At 39.9% G+C, this 22,115-nt stretch overlaps 1 protein-coding gene across 8 annotated transcripts in view; it reads left to right on the forward strand.

The window, feature by feature from the left end:
* RPRD1A (regulation of nuclear pre-mRNA domain containing 1A) overlaps window positions 1-22,115 on the forward strand; it is a 67,264-nt gene that overhangs the window by 20,452 nt on the left and 24,697 nt on the right. For 2 of the 8 annotated variants that reach the window (XM_025211004.1, XM_014522665.2), the window contains exon 7: window positions 1,155-1,237. The exons of 5 other annotated variants lie outside the window; for them this stretch is intronic. In XM_025211004.1, coding sequence (XP_025066789.1) covers window positions 1,155-1,199 — 45 coding nt within the window. In that variant the 3' untranslated portion in view covers window positions 1,200-1,237. Of the gene's footprint in view, window positions 1-1,142; window positions 1,258-22,115 lie in introns of those variants that run through there. One more of the 8 variants, XM_025211003.1, reaches the window with a different exon arrangement.

Here is a 22,115-nt window from a genome sequence, read left to right on the forward strand (position 1 = left end):
AAATGTTTAGTTTGTTTAAATTTTCTTCCCAAGGGTAAATATTAGATCATCACTCAGTCTTTACTTCCAGTGTGTGACTAGCAGGAATTCTTTTGTTCTAAAATTACAAAAAAATACAATTTTCTTTTTCAGCACTAGGGGGCGTTATTTTTCTTGGTGTGTGCCTCCAGCACCTTGTTTTCTATTGAATTGCACAACTTCTCCAGATACAAACCTTAACTTGTATTGAAGGGGACAATATTGAGTACTGTGGAAATAAGCACTCTTCAGTAATATTAAAATATCAATTTGCTCAGTGTATTAAGTTCTAACAGGTTTATTTGACCTTACAGGAAATTCTGAAGATAAACAACTTGACATAATTTGGTCCATCTTGTGTGAAACTGAGTTATTTTGAGAGTCCTGATGTCCAGCTCTGCTTTTGAAACTATTTATAGCAATTTCCTGGGTTTAACTGAAGCTTAATTGGTCAGTCTAACAAGGATTTCTGGGTCCAGCTTATTTGCAGCAGTATTTTAGACATAGGTCAGAGTTGGCCTGCTTGTGGTCACTCTTAAACAAACAAAAAAAATTCTTAAATAGCATTTATGTCTGTCTAAGTTAGATACCTTTGCCTGAAGCTGTTTTATAAAAATCTGGTCAAAAACTTCACTGTTGGAAACAAATGGATATATTTGTCTCTCCTTCAGAGAGGTGTTTTAAAGTTTATACTTCTGGTTTTCAAAAAAATGTTTTATAAATAGAGCAGTAGTGTCTACTGGCATAGTTTAGTAGCATTGGAATTGAAACTGCCAGGAATTCTTGCTAGTCATTTACTGGATCTATAGGCCTAGATTGGGACATCTTAAGAAAAGAATTATAGGTAAGTAATACTCTCACATTGCAGAACAATATCTGTGTGTACCTTTTCTATATAAGAGGATTTATACTGGGTACATGTCAACTAACTTTTACTTGATTATTCCCATTAAATTCAAGGTACTGTATGCATTGAATTAGCTTGATAGATGAATTTTAACAGCTGGTAAAGTATGTTTGCATCAAAAGCTAACCTTGCAGCTTACTAGGTGACTTAAATACCATGGTGGGTAAGTAGTGTCATGTTATCATCTTTCAGTATGATTACTTTAACATCTATCTAGCTTCTGTTGCAGGTGGTGAACATGGACGTATCTTCTAATGATGTCACCATCCATTAGTACACACATCCTGCTAAAAATAAATATCAAACTCAAAATCCTGTATTGTCTCTTGTTTTTGAAAATGGAAGAAAGGAGAAATGCAATAACTATTCATTTTAGAATGGGTTTACTTTTCATTGATACCTCCCATATTTTTCACAAACACACCTCTTAAGACTAAAGCAGATAATAAGTGTTGATGTAGTGTTTTTCTTCCTGGAGGTTAGTCAACAAAAGTTTTAATCTGCTGGAGTAAAATTTGCACCTTTTTATGGGACTAGGGTTCAGACATTCCCAGTAGATTTAAAGTCTGTCAGTCCTTTTTACTTTTAAGTATTTAAAGTCATAAACTGAGAAAAGCTCAGAAAAGCTGAGAAAAAAATCACAAGCTGAGAAAGCAAGGTATTTGTGTTCTGAAGGTACATCAAGTTGCAGTATTACGTTACATCAGTGTCAGAAATTAGGAATTTCCAGCTTTTGTCAACACTAGCACAATAAGAATTTCACATTTGTCAAGTCAGTGCTTTTCTTAAACTTGATGACCATATCTTTGTCTGTGGTTTGTCATAATGTCCCTTTTTCCCCCACTTTTAGAGACCATACACATTTGCTTTTCTTGGATTTTCTTTTAAATGGCATATTCCCTCTGCTCTTATAGAAACATGTTCAACACAATATAGTGATTTGGTTTATGAAAAGTACAAAGGATTAATATGTATCTGACAGTATATGGGCAGTAGAGGAAATATTCCAGAAGGCTGTGCTATTTCTAGTCAAAGATTTTTGAGCAGAATTTATACTGTTATATTGAACAAGAGAATAACAAATTAGACACATCAGAAATCTTATGCTCTAGCTTTAGAATACTTGTGAAATATTTATCAAATAGAGCGAGGTGTCCTTGCAAGCAAGTTTGTCGAGACTGAGAGTGAGTTACCTTTGCAGAATCTTTCTCCTCATGGAACTACCAAAAGCAAATCTGTTGTGTTGAATGTGATAGACAATTAAGGTGTTATTAGATTTCAAATGAAAAAAGAATTGGAAGAACAAACAGGCTACCTTGTCCACGGTAAAGTTACTTATTTCATACATTTAAATAATACTTCTTTCCTAAATCCTTACTCTAAGATGCTTTTGAATATCCTGTACTTTGAGGCAAGGACATACATTAACAAGAAACTTTGCTATGCAGTTGTATTGCTGATACTTGTGTAGTGAATGACCCATATTCACCAACTTAGAATAGCATCAGTATTTTGCCTTCCCAAATCTAGGGAAGAAGCAGACGTTTCTTACCATCTGTTGACATTCCTAGCTAGAAGTTGAGCTTGAAAAATTACTTGAGAAATACTCTAGCAGCCCTTTTAAATCAATTACATATTAAGCTTTTTGTGCCTTCCCCCCAGCCAAATGGAAACAGAAACTGCTAAAAGATTATATTAAATGACAATTTCATCAGGGAGCCATGTAAAAGGAACCTGACTAAAGATTACACTGAACATACAAGCTGTGGAAACATCATTCTCTAGTTGGATCATCTTTTGCATAAGCAAAACTGGTTGTATCATGGGGCAGTCCTGGGCTCGTTTTTTATTTATTTATTTATTTTAACCCTTTCAGATAGCAGATGAGATGAATGATCTGACATCAGTGTTCATACCTCCTCTGAACACCCTTAGAATTTGAATTTCTGTCAGCTTTTGCTGCTGGCTGATAGGCAGTGCCTTGGAAACTTGCTTTCAAGAATTGGTTATGAACTAGCTTGTGGCATAGGTTGGGCTTTTGGACAGCTGCCTTTACCTCTGGCAGCAGAATTTCTCCACAGTCCACTTAGTTTTCCTCTTCATTGACAAATTTGTGTGTAAGCTGACATCATATCAAACACTTTAGAGGTCCTAATTTAAGATTCAGTCAAGTTTCTCATTTGTATATACTGTGCTACTTGTGAACAGAAGACACTTGGTATAAGGTCCCGTTCCCATGATTTCAGGTTCTTACCTCTGGATGAATATTTTAAAATGTGGGATAGTGTTATTTGGATGTCTTGCGTTGCTCTGTGTGGTGCAAGGCCAGGAGACAATTTGCCCTTGTCTGAGACTAAAATTGTGATACACAAAGAAACTTGATTTTTTTTGTTTGTTTTCTTACCACCACTCCCTGAGAATTAAATGTTAAAATTCTTCTAATCAGTCAGTCCCTTAAATAATTAGTTTCATATTTAAATCAAAATGTTCATAGGTTAGATTAAACCAGGTTTGTCAAATGTAAAACGCATGGCCAGATCCATCCCTATAGGGGGAGAGGGAGAGTTGACCTAGGGGACTTGTCACTGCAGCTGTCAGTAGTGAAGGAGCTTTGTCTGTTACTTGAAATCCTGTGTCCCTGCTGAGGGAACTGCTGCGGTTGAGGAGCAGCAGCTCTAGCTTCCTTGGCAAGAAGCCTCACCTCTTCCCAAACCAGATCTGGAAGTAGGTCATTTTGCAACAAGCCAAATTAATTGAATCTCTACCCCTATCCCCAAGATTAAGCAAATTACTAGCATTGAGAGCGTAGTTATACATTTTTCTCTCCATAATACCTGTTTATAATCTTCATCCTTTTCAGGAACATAGGGACCATTTCATAATTATTTTTGAGTGATCTTTAGTTCTTGCATTAAAAACGATTTTTCCTGTCACAAAATGACAATTGTGCGCCTTACGAGGTGACATAATACATGACCCTGATAATAGTTCTTATGTTGCCTGCAGCCCTCTTCCGCCTCTCCAAGAACATCTTGTTGAAGTTCTGGCTGCACTTTTCCTAGGTTGTTTTAATTCACATCCCATCTGTAGCCCCACGAAGTACTGGGACATTCTGGTAAATCTGGCCCTGATGAAATTGTCTACTGAATTAGGAAAGAGATGCTAGTTTAAGGGAATCTGGGTGACTGGGAGGCTGTGTTCCTTTCCCTTGTCAGTACATATCTCCAAACTCCTCCAAGACCGTTTTAGGCTGGACATAAGGAAAAACTTCTTTATTGTCCGAGTCCCCAAGGCCTGGAATAGACTCCCTCCAGAGGTGGTGCAAACACCTACACTGGACTCTTTTAAGAAACATTTGGACGTCTATCTTGCTGGGATCCTTTGACCCTAGCCGACTTCCTGCCCCTGGGGCAGGGTGCTGGACTCGATGATCTTCCGAGGTCCCTTCCAGCCCTAATGTCTATGAAAGCTGTGAAAGAAAAGTTCTAGTGGGCACTAACTGGAGTTATCAAATGTTTGCTGCTTTCCCTTGACATGCTAGTTAATAACATAGGTGTACTTCTGTTTCTGTTTTCTCATGGTTTCTCATAGAATTAGTTATACACTTAGAGGCCTCTGTCTAGCCAGGGGGAGGAACAAGGGGCTTGTGTAACAGAGAGACCTGTCTTGGTAACTAATAGCTGTAATGCCCAAATACTGCATTCTTGTGCATTTTTTTATGTAGAGAAGCAAAGTTTATTTTAGTTATTGAAATCGATGATTTTCCCTTTTTTTAAAAAAAGCACTGCTTTTGGGGGGCTTCTGGGCTTTTAACAACTTACATTTAGTTAAGAGACTTAGAAAAAAGTCAGCATCTATTCAGGTTGAGGTTCTCGTATTGTTTTAGTGGTGTCGGTATTGATAGATGAGCATTATACATGACTGTTCTCACTTTATTATTCAGACGGTATATCAGCATACTTTTTTTTTTTTTTTTAAGTGTCTTGAAGCTTTCAGGTTTTTTCCTGTCAATTTGTTTGGGAATGTGTCTTGTTTTCCCTTGTAGATATTGTGGGGTGATAGCCAAGCATCTAAAAGCACTTATAGGTATCAGTTCAGGAGTCAGCCATTAGTTCCCACCCCCGCTCCCCATGTACTAGTCAGTCTGTTTCTAGTTCAGAGCTCCAAATTGCATGGGTTTAAAATAGTTAAAGGTACTCAATATTTGTAGGTCTTAAGTTGACAAGGAGCTTGTGTCTAGACTCAGGGTCAGCCACATTTTTGGGTAGAATGCCAAAACCACCTGCAGCCTTGATTGTAAGATGTTGGAATGCTGGGGCAGATGGTGGGAGAGTCGCAAGGGGTCTGATCCTTGTGGCAGCACAGCCCAAGCCCCTTCCCTGTCATCTGCCCCAAGGCACACATGCCAAGCAAAATGCCTTCACATGCCATGCTCTGCCACCTGTGCCAAGGGGTTGCCTATTGCTGGTCTAGACCGTATCTTTTAATCAAAATATTTTTTTCTGAAAGTGAGCACCATGTACACCTACTCCTCATTATTTGTCCAAGACTGCTCTTAATTTAGGGTGGCCCTCTCCAATAATTAGGTTCTATAGAAAAAATTATAACTTTGTTATAATTCAGTTCATCTTCACCACCATTGCAGCATGTAAAGCAGTGGTAGGAAGGGAGGCAGGGTGGAGACAGTGCAACGTGGTAGGCAGTTTTCCGCCTGCTGCCTGGCCCTCAGCCTTGCAGGGGGAGGCCCATTCTTCCCTTGAAGTCACAGTATCTGCCACCACTCTCCTCCCCCACAGTGCCACTTTGTACTGGTTTCCAAGATGAGGGCCTTTTTTCTCCAATGTTAAACAGGAAAAATAATTTCATCTTGGAATTGAGTAAATTTGGTAAGTCAGTAACTAAATTGAAGAACAGGATTGTTCTTACAGTTCGTAAGCAGCACTTAGTTATACATGGGATGTGCTTGGAACAGGGCTACACTCCCTAAAGTTACTTATGGACATGTTGGTGACCTATTTGTTAAATGTAATCTCTCTTCCCTTTCCACCCTGCAACTTTTTCTTAAGGTCTTTTTGAATTCATAGTTTCATAGTTGGTAGGGTCGGAAGGGACCCAAGCAGATCATCAAGTCCGACCCCCTGCCATGGGCAGGAAAGGATGCTGGGGTCAAACGACCCCGGCTAGGTGATTGTCTAGCCTTCTTTTGAAGACCCCCAGGGTAGGAGCGAGCGCCACTTCTCTTGGAAGTTGGTTCCAGATCCTAGCTGCCCTGTGAAGTAGTGCCTCCTGATGTCTAGCCTGAATCTACTCTCAGTCAACTTATGGCCGTTATTCCTTGTTACTCCGGGTAGTGCTCAAGGGAACAGGGACTCTCCTATTGCTTGCTGGTCCCCCTTGGCAAGTTTATAGATAGCCACCATATCCTCTCTCAGCCTTCTTTTGTGGAAGCTGAACAGGTTCAGGTCCCATAGCCTGTCATCATAGGGCCTACCCTGCTGCCCCTTGATCATGCGAGTGGCCCTCCTCTGGACCCTCTCTATGCTATTCACATCCCTCCTGAAGTACAGCGCCCAGAACTGGTTGCAGTACTCCCAACTGTGGCCTGACCAATGTTGCATAGAGGAGGAGGATCACCTCCTTGGACCTGCTTGAGATGCGTCTGTGGATGCATGGCAAGGTGTGGTTAGCCTTCCTGACCGTGTCCCCATATTGGTGGCCCATGTTCATCTTGGAATCAATAGTGACTCTAAGATCCTTTTCTGCCTTTGTGCTGATGAGAAGGGAGTTCCCAAGCCTGTAGGTATGCTGCTGGTTCTTCCTTCCCAGGTGCAATACCTTGCACTTGTCAGTATTGAATCCCATCCTATTCTCATCCGCCCACCTCTGTAACCTGTCCAGATCTAGTTGTAGCCTGTCCCTCTCTTCTAGCATGCTCACTTCTCCCCACAATTTAGTGTCATCTGCGAACTTGAACAAGGTGCTTTTCACCCCCTCATCCAAGTCGCCGATGAAGATATTGAACAGTGCGGGCCCGAGGACCGAGCCCTGGGGAACCCCATTGCCCACATCCCTCCAGGTTGAAAATGACCTGTCCACCACTACTCTCTGGGTGCGACCCTCCAGTCAGTTTGCAAACCATCTGACTGTAGGCGTTGACACCGCAGTCACCTATTTTTTTAATGAGGATGGAGTGAGAGACAGTGTCAAAGTCTTTCTGGACTTTAGGAAGGCCTACGTCCACTGTGACACCTGTGTCCAAGGCTTTTGTTACCTGGTCATAGAAGGCCACCAGGTTGGTCTGACAGGAACTGCCTCTAATGAACCCACGTTGATTGCCCCCTAAGCATAATCTCCCCTGCTGGTCCCTTGCAGATGTGCTCCTGGATAATTTTCTCAAAGAGCTTGCTTCATGTAATTTAAGGGGAAAAAGAGAACTTTGTTTTCACTGGAAAGATCAGGTTGTGACTTGCCACCTCTAGTTTGGAAGACTTTAGTAAAGTTTTGAAATGTTGGGCTTAAGGTAGAGCTCCAGTCCTGTACATGCTGGCAAAGGATGGTCCCAGCAGTCAGTACCTTGCACAGGCTTCTGGGGTTCTCAGTGTGCAAAATGACTACAGTACCCTTGGCTGTAAGGATAAGTAGGTAAGGTGCTAATAAGTAATTCAGCAATAGGTTTACTCCTGTTCAAACAAATTAACTTATCTGTAATATGTTTATGAAGCTTGTTAATACATTACAAGAGCCTTAATCTTAAAGCGTGTCTCATAAACATTAAACAGCTGATTACTCAAAGCATAATTAGATCAGGTTTCAGGCTTTTGTTACTTTACCATTCCAGACCTTCAACAAAAACAGGGTATTGTATTTCATGCACATAGAAAATAAAATGAAGCCAGTTGTAGATATGGCATGTTGCCTAAAATACAGGCTTTAACGTTTGAAGACCTGAGTTGAAAGCCTGGTTCTTCGTACCACCATCCATTAAATAAGTCTAGCAAGTCACACTTTCTGAGTCTGTCTGCCCATCTTAAAATAATAATTCCAGGTCTTAATTTGTTACAGTTGGGTAAAGCATTAGAATCTTTAGGTAGAAGATGAAGAACACCACCGGAAAGGAGTGGTAATGGGCAAGAACCCCATAATATCATTTCTTAGTTCATAATTTTGAAAACTTTAGCTGGCTCTGTCACTGCTGAGCCACATTTTTGAAGCTTTATTCTATAGCTTCCTCTTCAATATAATGTCTGCTAAAAATTCTGAAATAGTATGTTAAATAGATCCATTCTTCTCCACTAGATTGTGGGTGCCTTTATTTTGAAGGTTATTTACTAAATGAAGGCATTGGTTTGTTGACATATCTGAGATCAGCTACAATTGTGTTGTAAGGCTTTTAAACAGCTTATTCCTGGCTTTTTCAAGCCAGAAGCTTGAGAGCCTTAAACCAAAGTGAGCGAAGATACCTCAAACATCTTCAGGAGAGCAGTCATTCCAGGTATGTAAAGGATTAATTTTTGTGTGCGCTTTGCAAACTGAAGTGACTTACTTACATGGCAAACTTCAGTGGCAGCAGTTGTGCTTATGTATTTCAGTTTGTTCCGGGAAACTTCTGAGAATTGAAAAGAAACAGTATAAGAATATAAAATTTCTGGATTGGAGGGGAGAATGAGAATTTGCAATTTAATACAGCAGTCTAAAGAGCATGCAGTTTATTATTTAAATAAAATAGTTCTACTTTCAAAGAACGTCTTCTAGATTCTAGCATGAATAAATATTTCACATCACATATTAATATAATTAAGTTAAAAAGATGCCTACGTCTAGAACTACTTAAAATTATTGTAGTCTGGAAAGTGAATTGGCAAGTCATGCCTGTGGTAGACCTGCTCTGTCTCTTGGTCACAGCTAATTAACATCTCTTTCTCCCCCCCCCCCAATTTAAACTTCTTGGAACCCTAGTGATGTCAATGGGACCTCTGTGGTCACTACTTGCAATCAAGGCAACCCCTTTTCAGAAGTTTGGTCACCTATGTGGAGATGTTACTGCTTGTTGAGTAAATTTTAAATTATTTTTCTCTTCACTGCATCCTCCCCCTCCCCCCCGCCCACATCAGTAGTTAACCAAGTTCCATTTTTATGATTATTTTTGCAACTTTATGCCAGTTTGAAGTTTTAACTTTAGATTTCAAATTCTGTTCACATTCTCTACATACTAAAAAATATCTGTGCTTGTCTGTTTCATTGATACACCTGAATAAGCCCAAGGAAGACTATGCAGTTGCATAGGTGCTTGTATGGTGGGGGAGGGAGAAGGGGCATAGCTTAAGACTTAGACACAAAATGAGACTGGACTAAATGCTGCCTTACCTTCATGGTACTACATGAGCTGAGAGAAACAATTGAGGCCTAGTTCATCTGAGCGGAACCTGAACAACATATATTTTTAAATTTTCTTAAAACCTGCAAGAAAATGAAGCTTGGACATCATCATTGGAAAATATAAAGGTCACTACATGAACACTTGAAATGACTGGCACTTCCACAGTAATGGTTTTGTATGCTTCTGTTAACAGAAAAAAATACTGGTTTTGGTTTGAAATGTTCTGTCCTCCTAATGTTTTTTGGTTGAAAATCAAAGGTTACACTCAGAAGGCTTACTTTCTGCAGCCATGTAGAAACGTATTGAGTTTCTGCATAATTTAATTTAAATGTTTGGACTGCCACACACAACACCAGATAGTTCTAATATGTGGCAACTGAGCCTGATATATACAAATAATTAGACTATTTTGGTGTCCTAGAAAGCACTGTGTTTGGCAGTAGACCAGTTTTGGGGTGGCAAAGGCGGCTCCCAGGCAGAATCCAGCCCCATGGCTCCTGGAGGGACTGGATATTTGGAGGCAGGGTGAGTGGAGCCAGGGCCCCTTGCTGAATTCTGGCATATAGACGCATGTCAGCAGTGGAGGGCTGAACAGCAGGTGTTGATTCCCACAGCAGTTAACTCTGCAAGGCCAGATCAGGCCCATGAGGCACTAGCCCAGATGAACTGGGTAGGGGAGGGAGCAAGGAAGCTTTCCATCCTTGGACTAGTCTGTTGGAAGGGCTTGGTGGAGAGGCTGATGTACTGGATGTGTTCCTAGTGACAAATTAAATTTGAAGGAAGAAGGGATATGGCAACAGTTTCTTCACTTATCCCTCTAAAGCTTTATACTTGTGATGGAAGATGTGAGGCAAACTTGACACTTCTGCTCCAGTCATTCATTTCAGATGTTTGATCTTAAATCGCTTGTTAGACTGCTAAAGCCATCTTTTTGTGCCATTAGCCACCCCTATTCTGCATTCATTTTTCCAATGGCCCTCAGTTCCTGGAAGCTTTAAGCTTATAACTCATTGAATAACTTTTGACTGTTGTGATGGTCATGGTTAAGCCTCCCCCCCCCCGCACCTTTTTAAGATTTACGAAGCTTGACAACTGTCAAGTGAAACTGAAAATGCTGTGTGACTCAATATATATGTAATGCAGGATAGCTAAGGAGTATTTTAAGAATATACATTGCGCTCAGAATTTGCCTCCATAAGTTGGTACGCTTAATGCATTTTAAAATCTAACTTTTTTATTGTGTTTTTTTACACCTATGTTAACAAAAGTAAGGAACTATTTCAGCTCCTGCTCTAACAAATGATTTTGGATGACAACATAATCCTTGGAATTTAGTAATCAAATGTTGCATTCTCCCCTACTCAGGCATTATGTTTTAAGCTATTCCTTTTGCTCTAGTTCAGAGTTTAAGTGAGGGAGGTAAATCTCCAAAGGGTCAATTTAGTGTTAGGACCTTATGTAGCCAGGCCAAAGCAGTTACTGAATTCTAAAAATATGCTTTTTCTTGAGTCCTGTTTCCAGTAGAACTAAAAATTAGAAACTTTTTAGTCTGCTACTAAAGCCTTTCCTTGTTCTATTTAGTTCTTTAATTCTAGATTGTGTTGATATTCTGTAATGCCACTACAAAAGGGAGTAAGCAAGGAAGTGTTTTGGTCATACAGTAAATTCAGGGAGTAAGTTAATTGATTTCATATCAAAACATTATTACTAAAATAATCTCACTTATCTCCCTCTTGCTCCAGAAACCACATTTTAAAAGAACTTTGTTGAATTAGGTTATAGTGTATAATGTGCCTCACCAGTATGCGTCACCAAAAATATAGGCAAACTTGGTCATCAGTTGAAGAACATCAGCAAATATCCTCTCTAGTAAAAGTATTTCAAGGAAGAGAACTATAGTAAGCTGATCAACATGGTGAATTTGTGGAGACAAGGACCAGAAGCTCCAGTTGAAAGAAAATTGAGGTTTGCCCCTGTACTATAGAAAATTTGTTTTGGAGGCTGCAAACAGGTACTGCATTTGTGCTGCCATTAACAATTCCATGGCAGCGCAAACATCGAGTATTGGTGCTAAAAATTTTGCACTGTTATTTTGCAGTGGATGTTTGTTTGCATTATGATGCGAAATGGGCCCCTGATGCCCAGGCAGTGCCTGCCTGGGTTTCCTACATTTGCATAGGTATGCACTCAGGAATCTAAATTGAGGCATGTCTGCAAACAGGGAAACTTGGATTCCCCCCTTCTGTTCCTCAGGGAATCTGATTTGCAGCATGTCTTCAGAAATAGGGAAACCCCAGGTTCCCCTGTTGACAGATGTGTGCCCACCTGTTGTCCTGCAGTGTTGGGCCCTTGCTGCTCCTGCATTCCATACAAAACAACTGGCCTTTCTTCCTCGCTAAAGGGAGCAAACAAAACCTCCATTTGTTTGAGGAATGCTTCCCTCTAGCTTATTGGTTTAAACCCTGTGGTGGCACTGTTTTTCAGAAATAAGTCAGCAGAATAAAATAAACTTTTTTCAAGGGAAAGGTAGTATACAAGCATGCCACTTCCATATTGAGATAAGTTACGTTCCTCTCCAATCTCTACATTCTCATACCAACAAAAGGGGATCTGCAACCCTACAAAAGGGGGAAAAATTCTGGTCTCAGAGTTACTCCTGGTGGGTGGTTTTTTATGGTGTAGGGGTATTGGGGCAAATCCAGGGGATATGGTGGTACACACCCTCCCCTTCCCATACACCCCCCACCCCCAATTCATCTTCCACTCTGACAATCTGTAGAAACAGAAGGCCGGAACCTGCTGGAACTGGGCTGCCCAGCTCCTGTCAACCTTGGTAGGCAGCCGGTGGTGCATGTTGCATAGCACTGGCCTTGAAGACCAAGGGCCTGATCCTACCTGCAGCCCCCTTGTCAAAAGCCTTGATCTGCTGTTGTAGACTTGTAGTGTTAGAATACCTACTTATATATACTACTAGTGTCATGACCCATAACTGAGTAATCAATTACTGAGTCATCAATGGCTGTCTAGACTGGACATTTGAATGTTGTCTTTCTAGAGGAAAATTGGTCATGTAGACTGTATTCAACATTCAGGCCTAAATCCATACTGGATGGGATTGAAACAATGGTGAGATGGTGACACAGCTGCTATAGAACAATGTTCTCATACTTCCTTGTCATCACCCCTGCTTCCCATCCCCTGCAACAATTAAGACTATTTAATTATGTTTAAATCAAAGCTGTATATTGACCCAAACTTACTTTTTATCAGTTTTTACCAAGAGGATCCAGTTGCTTTTATTTCATGCTTGGCATCACCAACTAGATGGAACAAATATTCCCCCACCAGATGCAGAACCTCAAGGAACTCAATTCTGCTGAAAGTTGCCAAAGATTTTGTATTTGTTCTACTAAAGGAACAGCCAATTCATTCTAAATGCAGAATCACTTTGAACAGCCCTTGTTGGTTATAACTCTGGAAGTTGTAACTGAAATGAAGCAGACATGGCTGAAGTAGATGTAAAAACAGCAGAAGATCTGATTCTTTTCTATTAATTGTTGTTAAGGAACTTCCCCTTAATTCTGGCAAGTCTTACATGGCAAGTGATGTAGGGGAATAATGGAAGAGTAGGTGTTTATAAAGAGCTGGTGTAGTGACTGCTAGGGAGAAAACATGAGTTCAATAGAAAACCTGGGATTGGCCAGTGAAAGACATCTTTTGTCACAAGGAAGAGCACTGATCTTGCATAGCAGTCACTGGCAAGATAAGGTGTAGACTTGTCTTTGCTTCCCACTCTCCAAAATTGTCCAGGCTCAAAGTAAGAGCCAGACTATATTCATATGTATCTGTCCAGTTAGAAACCATTGTAGATGGCCCTTTCATTCTGGTAGCAATTAAATCCTGACTAGGCTTACTTTGAGAGGTGGTTGGCATGGAAGCTTGTCACCTATAACATCTGGGTAATTAACACTTTGGAAAATGAGTTTGGTTAACTCACTAAGAAGGAGGACTGCTATATTGGGGGATTTGTGTTTATTAGGTGAACTAAATATGTTTTGTTTTTTTTTAATGTTAGCCTGTTTATTTCATTTTGGCAGTATATATCCATGATAACATCTTTATCTGTCCAATTAAGATGCTCCTTTATGGAAAAAAAATCAATACTCATTTTCCCTCTCCCTTTCATGCCCAATTAACAAACAAACAACCCCTAAAGTATTTAAAGGCTGGATTCCTTTAGGGCTATGGGGCTGAAATCTTAAAGCATAATAGTTGTCTGAATACTAAGTATGTATTCATACTGGCAGATTTAGGTACTTTCCTGCTGGTGATGGGGATTGAAATGGTGGTGTAGAAAACTTAAAAGCATTTTGATGTGTGCTCTCTAATCTTGCAGAAGAAGGTTCTAGGTAAAGTATTGATTATCTTTACTGCTAGCAGGTCCTATTCCTACTAGCAGTTCTATAACTATGCCTGTGGAAGATTTCCCTAAAAATCTAAGAAGTCTAACATTGAGCTGTGCTCTCAGTCTCTTGCTCTTTGCATTGTTTCTTCAGGTTTAACACCTCTGTGAATCTTTTGTGGATTAACCAGGGTATTTAATTCTACCCAAACCCTTTGCCGTTTAATTTCTGGTTTGTGAAGTTGACGTCACACCAGGCCCCCCTGTAAATACTCATCAGTGTTTGGTCTATTTGAAATCATGGGCGCATTCCTAAATAACCTAAAACTTGATGGCGCTATTGTCAGTTTTACAAAACAATTAGACATACAGTCGCAACAAAAACAAATTACTGAAGCAAAGCTGTGGTATACAGGATTAGAATCTTGGAATACTGTACATGGTCTAATGCAAAAAGAATATTACTGTGTATAACTTCTACTTATGCTTTTAGTACCCCAGTAGAGGTCTGTATTGGTGTGGCAGTCAATTTGCAGTAATTAATACTTGGGCGTGGAGTGCAGGATGTGCTGAGTATACTAGTTCTATTGAATTAATGGCTTAAAGCAGGGTTCTCAGGATATAAAATTAGTGACACTGCCTTCTGATCAGTTTGCATCTTTTGTCCGGTTCTGTCAGCAAGATCAAGCTCTCCTGCTTGATAGTTGGAGTGATTGTTGCTGTTTTTTACTGTCTTGGAGGTTGTTTTTCCTGTATTTTGGACATTGGGTTAAATGCAGCTTTAAGCTTGCCTGATTTGAAAAGAAGATCTTAATAGCTTGTTTTTCACAATATTTTCAATTAAGCCTCTGAAGACGAAGAATCAGTAGGACAGATTTCTGGGAAAGGAAATACTGAAGTACTTTATTCTTCTAAGAACGTGTAATGGTGGGGGGAAGGGGGAAAAATAGCAGGTTATCATAAGCAGCAAGCTTAGCAAAGAATATAAACCCATAGTCAGGTACACTTTGCAGGGGGTCCACTTCTATAGCTAGTGGCTAAATTTAGGTCTTGCGAAAAAGAAGATCGTCTGTTGTCTATGGATGGTTATTACAATTGATGCCAGGTAAATACCCTGAAATCACCAATTGCTGCTCTCAGCAATATGACTGCCTTTGTATGTGTGTGCATGAGAGAGAGAATTAATCCTGGGCCCAGGTCTCCATTCATCTGTGATAGCTGGGCTTGCCTGCTGCTTTGCTGAAATGAGTGCTTCTTATCTTTCTTTAAAACTGGAGCTAAATTGAGATTGGGAGAATTACTGCTGGAACTATGGACTGTTTACAACAAGAACTAGCCCCAAAGTATTTGAGGCTAGTTCAACTATACCTAGATCAGACCAAGTCCCTAGTAAACAGGACTTGAGAGTAAGTTTCAGCTATCAGCCTGCCCCCATCCTTAGGGATACTCCCCTGCTATGGTTTCCCAGTGTTAGTCAGGCTTTCTTGAGGTCTTGCACTTTGATGTTAAGCTGCATAATTTTAGGAAGATACTTAAAATATTTGATAGCTGCTGTACCCAAAGTTTTGGTATGTGGTTTGGAAATCTAATGGGTATATTCTTTTCTTTAAATGGCAAGTACATTGTAAGAGCTTGGGGGGGTAGGGGGGAGGGAATCTGAAAAATCAACTTGAGTCCCATTTAAAAAAATCACTTAGAACTTAAATAGATTATTTTGAGTTTTTCAAAGAGATGTTTCCTACTAATGTCTACTGCCATGTAAATATGCTTCACCCACTTGCTCTCACAGTTAATGTACTCCATACCCAAACTGTCATGTAGTTGCCTGTAAGTGGTGCCTGACCTTGAGGGTGATGCTGAGGCCCAAAAACTACATAATGTTTTGTACCATGTGGCACATGTGGAGCAGGAGACATTGTGAGAAGTCCCTAAATAGCTGCTCACTTATTTTTAGCTGTTCTTTTTTTTTTTTTTTGGGGGGGGGGGGGTTAGCCCACTCCCCACCCCTCCCCAAACAAAACAAAACAAAACTATGCATTTTCCTGTCCTTTTCTCACACTACTGACCTCAATAAAAATGTTGCAGCTAAGAAAACTGCCCCATCTCCCTTAATTCAACTGTTGACTATGTGCACTAACCCACAAATGAGATTCATCCAGAGGGGGTGTGTTCCTTGATGCTTTGTCTGGTGAAGGTGCCATTCAGAACACTAAGTAGAAAAATTAACCCTAGAAGCTCTGTGTGTCTCGTCTACCATACTGTTGTTTGAGTATTTGCCTGACCCTGATGATGAACCATAGGGACTGTGGGGGTCTACCATTTCTCTGAAGAACCATGACTGAAAAGCTGATGACTAGTCAATGTTTGAGTGATTTCCTTCACTTCTCAGGAAATCAACCAGTTTCTTCATGTCTATTTTGTAATGATTTAGTGGTTCTCTTTTGATAGTAAGCAGTTCAACATCCAACCCTCCAAACTAGCTGTAAATAGCTGAAATATAGCTGTCAGATCTTCTCCATCCGTGGAGTCAGTCTTCCCATTGCTAGTCATCTAGGCAGGGGTGACTGGTGCCTCCTGAGTCTGGGGGGGGGGACACAATTTATGGGTGGGCCTTGGGGCAGGCCAAAAGCCCCATATCCACTCCTATACCAAATGCCACTGGCCTGTGCGGCAAAACCCCCCTGTCCTGAGTGGTGCTGAGTCAGTAGCCAATCTTGGGGAGGGGGGCACGTGCCCCCACCCCCGGTATCCCTCCCTACCAGTTGCCTGTGCATCTAGGTATAGTGCCTAGTAAGCCAGTCTCCTTTTAACAATCCACTGTAGGAAAGCAATGGATTTTAGACAGTGGCAGATGAAAAGCTGCAGGCTGCTTAAATGCAGAAGTTCACTCTGGAGGACATACTTATAGCAGTTGGCATTAACATTGTTAATAGTTTTCTGAGGTCTCATCCTTGCGTATCCTTGCTAGGCTGATTGTGTAGTCAGCTATGCCATCCTTCAAGTCAGTTCATTCCCTGTGCTGTTCTGCAGTACTTGGGGTGCATTAAGCAATACTCATTGCTGTCATTTCTGAGACAGCACCAAATGCTAAGCATTTACCTCAGAATCCAAGACCTGAGAGACTTCCCCCAGCACTCTGCATTATCTGGCACAGCAATGGAAGGTTGATAGTGATGATACATTTTTGTCATTGAGGAAACCAGTTACTTGAAGGAAGGACACCTGTGAAATAAGGCAGAGGCAGATAGTGTTAAGGGTTAAATCACCCCAAAATAGATCTTGCTCTTAAATGGTCCGCCTTGGACAGAAGGGTTTGACACTGGGAAACCTCAACCATAGTGCTACATCTGGATGTGCTCTCACCACATTTTGCTGCTGGGTGTATAGTCATCTCTTGAATTGGGTTTTTTGTTCTCTTCCCCCCCACCCCCCAGTGAAAGGTATTCTTCCTCTCTGTATACCGTTTTTGAATGTACCAGTATCATCTAATACTCTTCAAAAATTTTTTGCTGCTGTCCATGTTAAATCTATAGTTTTGGGGTTAGGGATTGTTTTTTGTCTTCTAGATAGTCCATCCTTATTTTAGCAGCACTGTCAATCTAGCTGGCTTCCTGTATCTAAATTAGATACTGTGGACTGATTGGATAGTGTCCCACAATGTTGTGTGATAGCAGCTGTGAGCTGTCCCTCTTGCTGCACTGTGCAGTCTCCAGAGCTCATCTTGTCAGCTGGCTCACAGCAGACAAGATGCTAGTGGGATTGCTAGTTTCAGCATGTGCTTGTTCTATATTGAATTGCTTGCAACACAGAGAACCTTTTATAATTGTTTCTTTAGCCATTTTTTCAACATCTCTTAAGAAAGTAAGAAAGCAGCATGTTCAAGAATGCTGCAACTAAGATGTTTCTTTTGACCAATCAGTGTCTTCTGCTTTGTAATGAGCAGAAACAGCAAACCTCTTGTGCTTGGCAAAGAGGAGACATTTTTCTATACCTCCAGCTATTTTTTGCTGCTATTCGTAAGTTTTAGTTGAACTGTGGCCAGTGCCTGGCCTGTGGTACTGAAGGAATATTTCTTTATTATTTGGTTACCCAGGACCAATGGAAACGCCTCTGAAGGCTCCTGCTTAGTGTGCTGCACATTCTCTTAGGCTCACTCCTAAACACTAACGGAAGCATTTAAAGGTAGGCAAGCATGAAAGCAATTGCTCTGTAAAACTACAGTGCTTCTCTACTGACTGGAAACTCCTTAGAAAACTTTGTTCCTGATCAGTCTGTCTCTTATGCATGGGCAGGCAAGGAAAAAGATGGCAAATATGCTTGTCAAATCTCTTTGAAGGTGTTAAGAAAGCACAAATTAACTGTCATAGATTAAATGTTTTTTTCAGACATTAATTAGCGGCCAAAATGTTCTGAGTAATTGAGCACAGATCTTGCATCCCCATTCACCCAGTGAGCCATAGCAATCTCCTTAAGTTCTCAAAAATTCTTTACCCTGGGATCCAGAACAACTTTGTACTTCAGTTGTGTATAACTCTGTAGGATGAAATCTCAAGTTTGAAGCCTTGGTTATCCAAACTAACTCATTCTATTTGATGTTTAGGTAATTAGTGTACCTTATTTTCCAAGCTGTAGTGGTTGAAAGTTTTAAAAAAGAAGAAAAAGAAAACGGAGGTTAATGTAGAGTAGGGGCTAGTCTGGGATTACTAAAATCTTTTAGTTCAGGTCTGGATTATCCGTCTCCAGTTACACAATTGGGAAGCACAAAGAATGACAACAAAAATTGTAGGATGTAGTATTTAAATTTATATTATAGCTATATTAAAAATTCTTACCTGCATTTAAAGCTAGGAAAAATAATTTCTTACCTGGACTGGAACCAGGAGGTAAATGTTAACAAGTACCTATCTCTTGAATAAATTTAGAAATTCCTGATAAAAAGCAAGCCATCGTTGATGAAGTAATTGAGGAAGAGAGGACAATCTGAATATCTCTGGTGGGTGGAAAGTATCCATTATATGGTGACAGAAAAAGGGAGTTCAGGATTGCATCTATAATTTTAAATCAACTTTCTCACAAGACAAATTCATGGTATTCTTAAATTATCATGACCGAAATCTAATACTCAGTAGCAAGCTGCTTTTGTTTGTTCATTAAAATATGCTCATAATCTTTTCATAATAGGTTCTTTGAGTTCAACAATGTGTTCTATATTCTGCTGTTGATTCCAGTATATCAGAGCATAGCCTTATTTTTTATAATGTATCAGGATACTTTTAATGTCATAGTGCAGCAGCTTCACTTGCAAGCTTAATTTTGAGAGAGCATACTTATTTAATATGCAGCTTACTCTGAAAAATGTAAAAATAGCAGTTTCTTTCTTCTACCTGTCATTGATTAACTTTGTCAAAGACAAGGTTTTACTTATTCCTTTAAGTTGTGCAGTGGTTGTGCAGAAGGGGTGGAGGTGGATTTTATTCCTTCATGTGCACCATTCGCAAAATTAATTTCAGCATTTCAATTAGAGACCTAAGAAGTTACATCCTCATGAGCATACTGAAGTTGCACAGGTGTCAGCGAGGATCTAACTGGTGATTTGTGGGTGAGAAGGAAAGCCCCCTTCTCCCCCCCGCCTTTGACTTTTGCAGATTTTGAATTCAGCTTGCTGGGCATCCAGTTGAAGATTTATCTTTTTGCTTTGTCAATAGGAGCATTGTAAATTTGTTGATGTTTTTACAGTCACTTTTTTTGGTGAAAATTATACTGTAAACTTGAGGCAGATTTTCTGTTTTATATAAATCATGATAGGGTTACTTAATTCAGTGTCAGGTTCTTTATTGTAGGTTTCTTTCCTCTCTCATGGATAAAATGTTACTTTCTCTGTGGTGGAGTTGCACAGATGAATGAAAGGAATGTCCAAGGCACTTATCTGATATCAGAACCCTGGCACAGGGCACGTTACCTTGGGACAGGTGGAGAGAGAGACATTGCTGAGCGCACTTTAATTTTTTCCCTTGAAAGAAGCTACCTCTTCGCTTCTCTGTACCTTCACTACCCCAGTATAATGTGATCTGTGTGCTGTTGACTGTGAGGGTTGCCATACCTTGCAGCTGAATATTGCACACTTGCTGGTAGGGAAGCCAAGCCTCCCTTCAGAACATCAAGCAAATTTGCTGGCCTGCTGTTTTTGGCAGAGATGGATGTAGAAGATTGATGCATCCTTGGCCTAGGACAGAACCAGTTTGATTTTTCCCACTTGTGTCTAATTTGACCAGAAGAGCCTAAATATAGGGTGAACAATTAACTCGGATCCCATTCAGTTTTTGTTGTTGTTTTTTTTCCCAGGTGAAAAATCCAAGTAGTATTCTAATGGAATTTGACAACTATCATCAACTTATATGTATGGCCTCAGAAGCTATGGGGTGGGGAAGGTGGAGATAAGGATAATGACTTTCAGTTAGTAGTTGCATGGGTTGAATATGAAATAAGTACTTGCATAAGAGGATAAAGAATCTGTAGTTCCCATCACTGTGGTATCTTAAGAGCTTTGCAATCTTCTTGATGTAGTTATTCTCCCAGAACCTTCATAACAGTGCTGTGTCCACCCAATATAAAATGAGGCTTAGGAACTGAGAGGTTTTCTTCACAGCGGAGTTTGCTCGAGTGAGAACAAACATGCTGTAATGCCCTAACCCCAGATGCCATCATTGGTAATGCTAGAATTTCTGGGGGTTTTACCTATTGCTCTTTGTGCTGCAGTAAGCCAAGATGTTTTTATACATCTTAGTGAACTGTGGGAAAACTTGTCTGCCTTTCTGAGCACACAGGGTGAGTTTTGAGAAGGTACTGTAAGATTGTCAGCACATAAGTGATTTTAGTTTCCATCTTCATAGTGAAAGCATGTACGTTATCAGCCTACTGAAAGTGGAACCCTGGCTGTAACCCAGTATTCCAGCCAAACTAGCAAGTCTGAATTTAAAACACTTACAGATTTAAAGTGGATTGTATTTTATTTGTGGATTGGGGTGTGGAGCAGAAGGGCGTAGAAGCAAAATACAAGTGAAAACCCAGAATAACTGCAGTGAAAACAAACTTGAACGACTCGCACAAGGCTATGGAAATAAGCACATGCACAGCCGGGAATTGACAGTTATTAATCTATTAATCTACCTGCTGTTGCCTTTTATTTTTATTTTTTAGTAGCCTCTGAGTCTAACAGTATTATATTGGGATATGTAACTAAGACTGAGAAGGAAAAAAACCTTGGACTTCATCACATTTGAATGACTTTTCAGAGTGATCACATAATTATTTTATGAATCTATCCTATCTGCTTGTCAGGAACCTTTTCTTTTCAATACTTTATTTCACAGAGAAGTTTTATTGTTGTTGTTTACATTTTTCCTTCTAGTTCAAAGTAATTTATTTTTTAACACTGAAAGAGAATACATTGAAAACTTTCCTTATCATTGGTCTGTTTTTTGGCTTTGAAACAATACACTTTTTCTACATACAAATGTGAACATCATAAAAAAAACAAACAAAACATTTTTAACAGCATCTAAGGTGCTGCATTAATGGCCTGGTCTTCAAAGGTCAGCTTATCTCAAGTATGAGCGTAACTTCAAATCTACAGCCAAACAAACTGTAAAGTTCAGCCACAGGGAAGTCTATTAAATTGGAAAGTTTATTGTAAAGGCCTTTAAACGAAGCAAATGTGGCAGGTCATCTATTGCTGATGGAGGAGCATATAATTGTTGCTGGATATTTTCATCGGAGGTTACCCCATTTTACATTACTGGTGAATCTGATGTATTTGAATTTGTATGTGTATCTGTTGTACCCTTCAGAGACCTTGTTTCTGGCCTGCCAAAGCTTAAATCAACAGCATTAGCCAGGTGATATAAGTGTTCTAATGATGACTAGATAGCCTTTGTAAAACGAACACTGGCCTGTGAAATGCAACTTGTTTAATGTAGTAGCAATAAAAATGGGGTGGCCATTAGCAGGCTGTTGTTGTGTAGTCCAGGTGTGCTTTGTGGGAAAGTGATTTATAGTAAAGAGATCTGGGGGGGAAAAATTGTGTGAAAAAGTTATAAATTTTATCTTTTTAGTTTGGCCATATTTATTGAATTCTTCCTCCAACCCTTCTCGCTTCTTAAGTTTCCCTGCACTTATTAGAATTCTGTCTCTTTTATATCTGCAGTTGCAGTTCTAGATATACTTTATGACTCGACTCAACAGCCACTTATTCTTTTTTATTGTCAGAAAGAAATTCAGTCTACTGAACAACTCTGTTTAATGTTTCCAATGAAAAATGAGTTAAAAGTCACTGGCTATGCTCAAACTACTGGTGAAAAGTTGATGTGGCTGAGAAGGAGAGAAAAATTTGAACCTAACATTTGTCATTGACC

Source organism: Alligator sinensis, unplaced genomic scaffold (genome assembly GCF_000455745.1).
Source record: "Alligator sinensis unplaced genomic scaffold, ASM45574v1 scaffold285_2, whole genome shotgun sequence".
In the NCBI taxonomy this organism is placed as follows: Eukaryota; Metazoa; Chordata; order Crocodylia; family Alligatoridae; genus Alligator; species Alligator sinensis.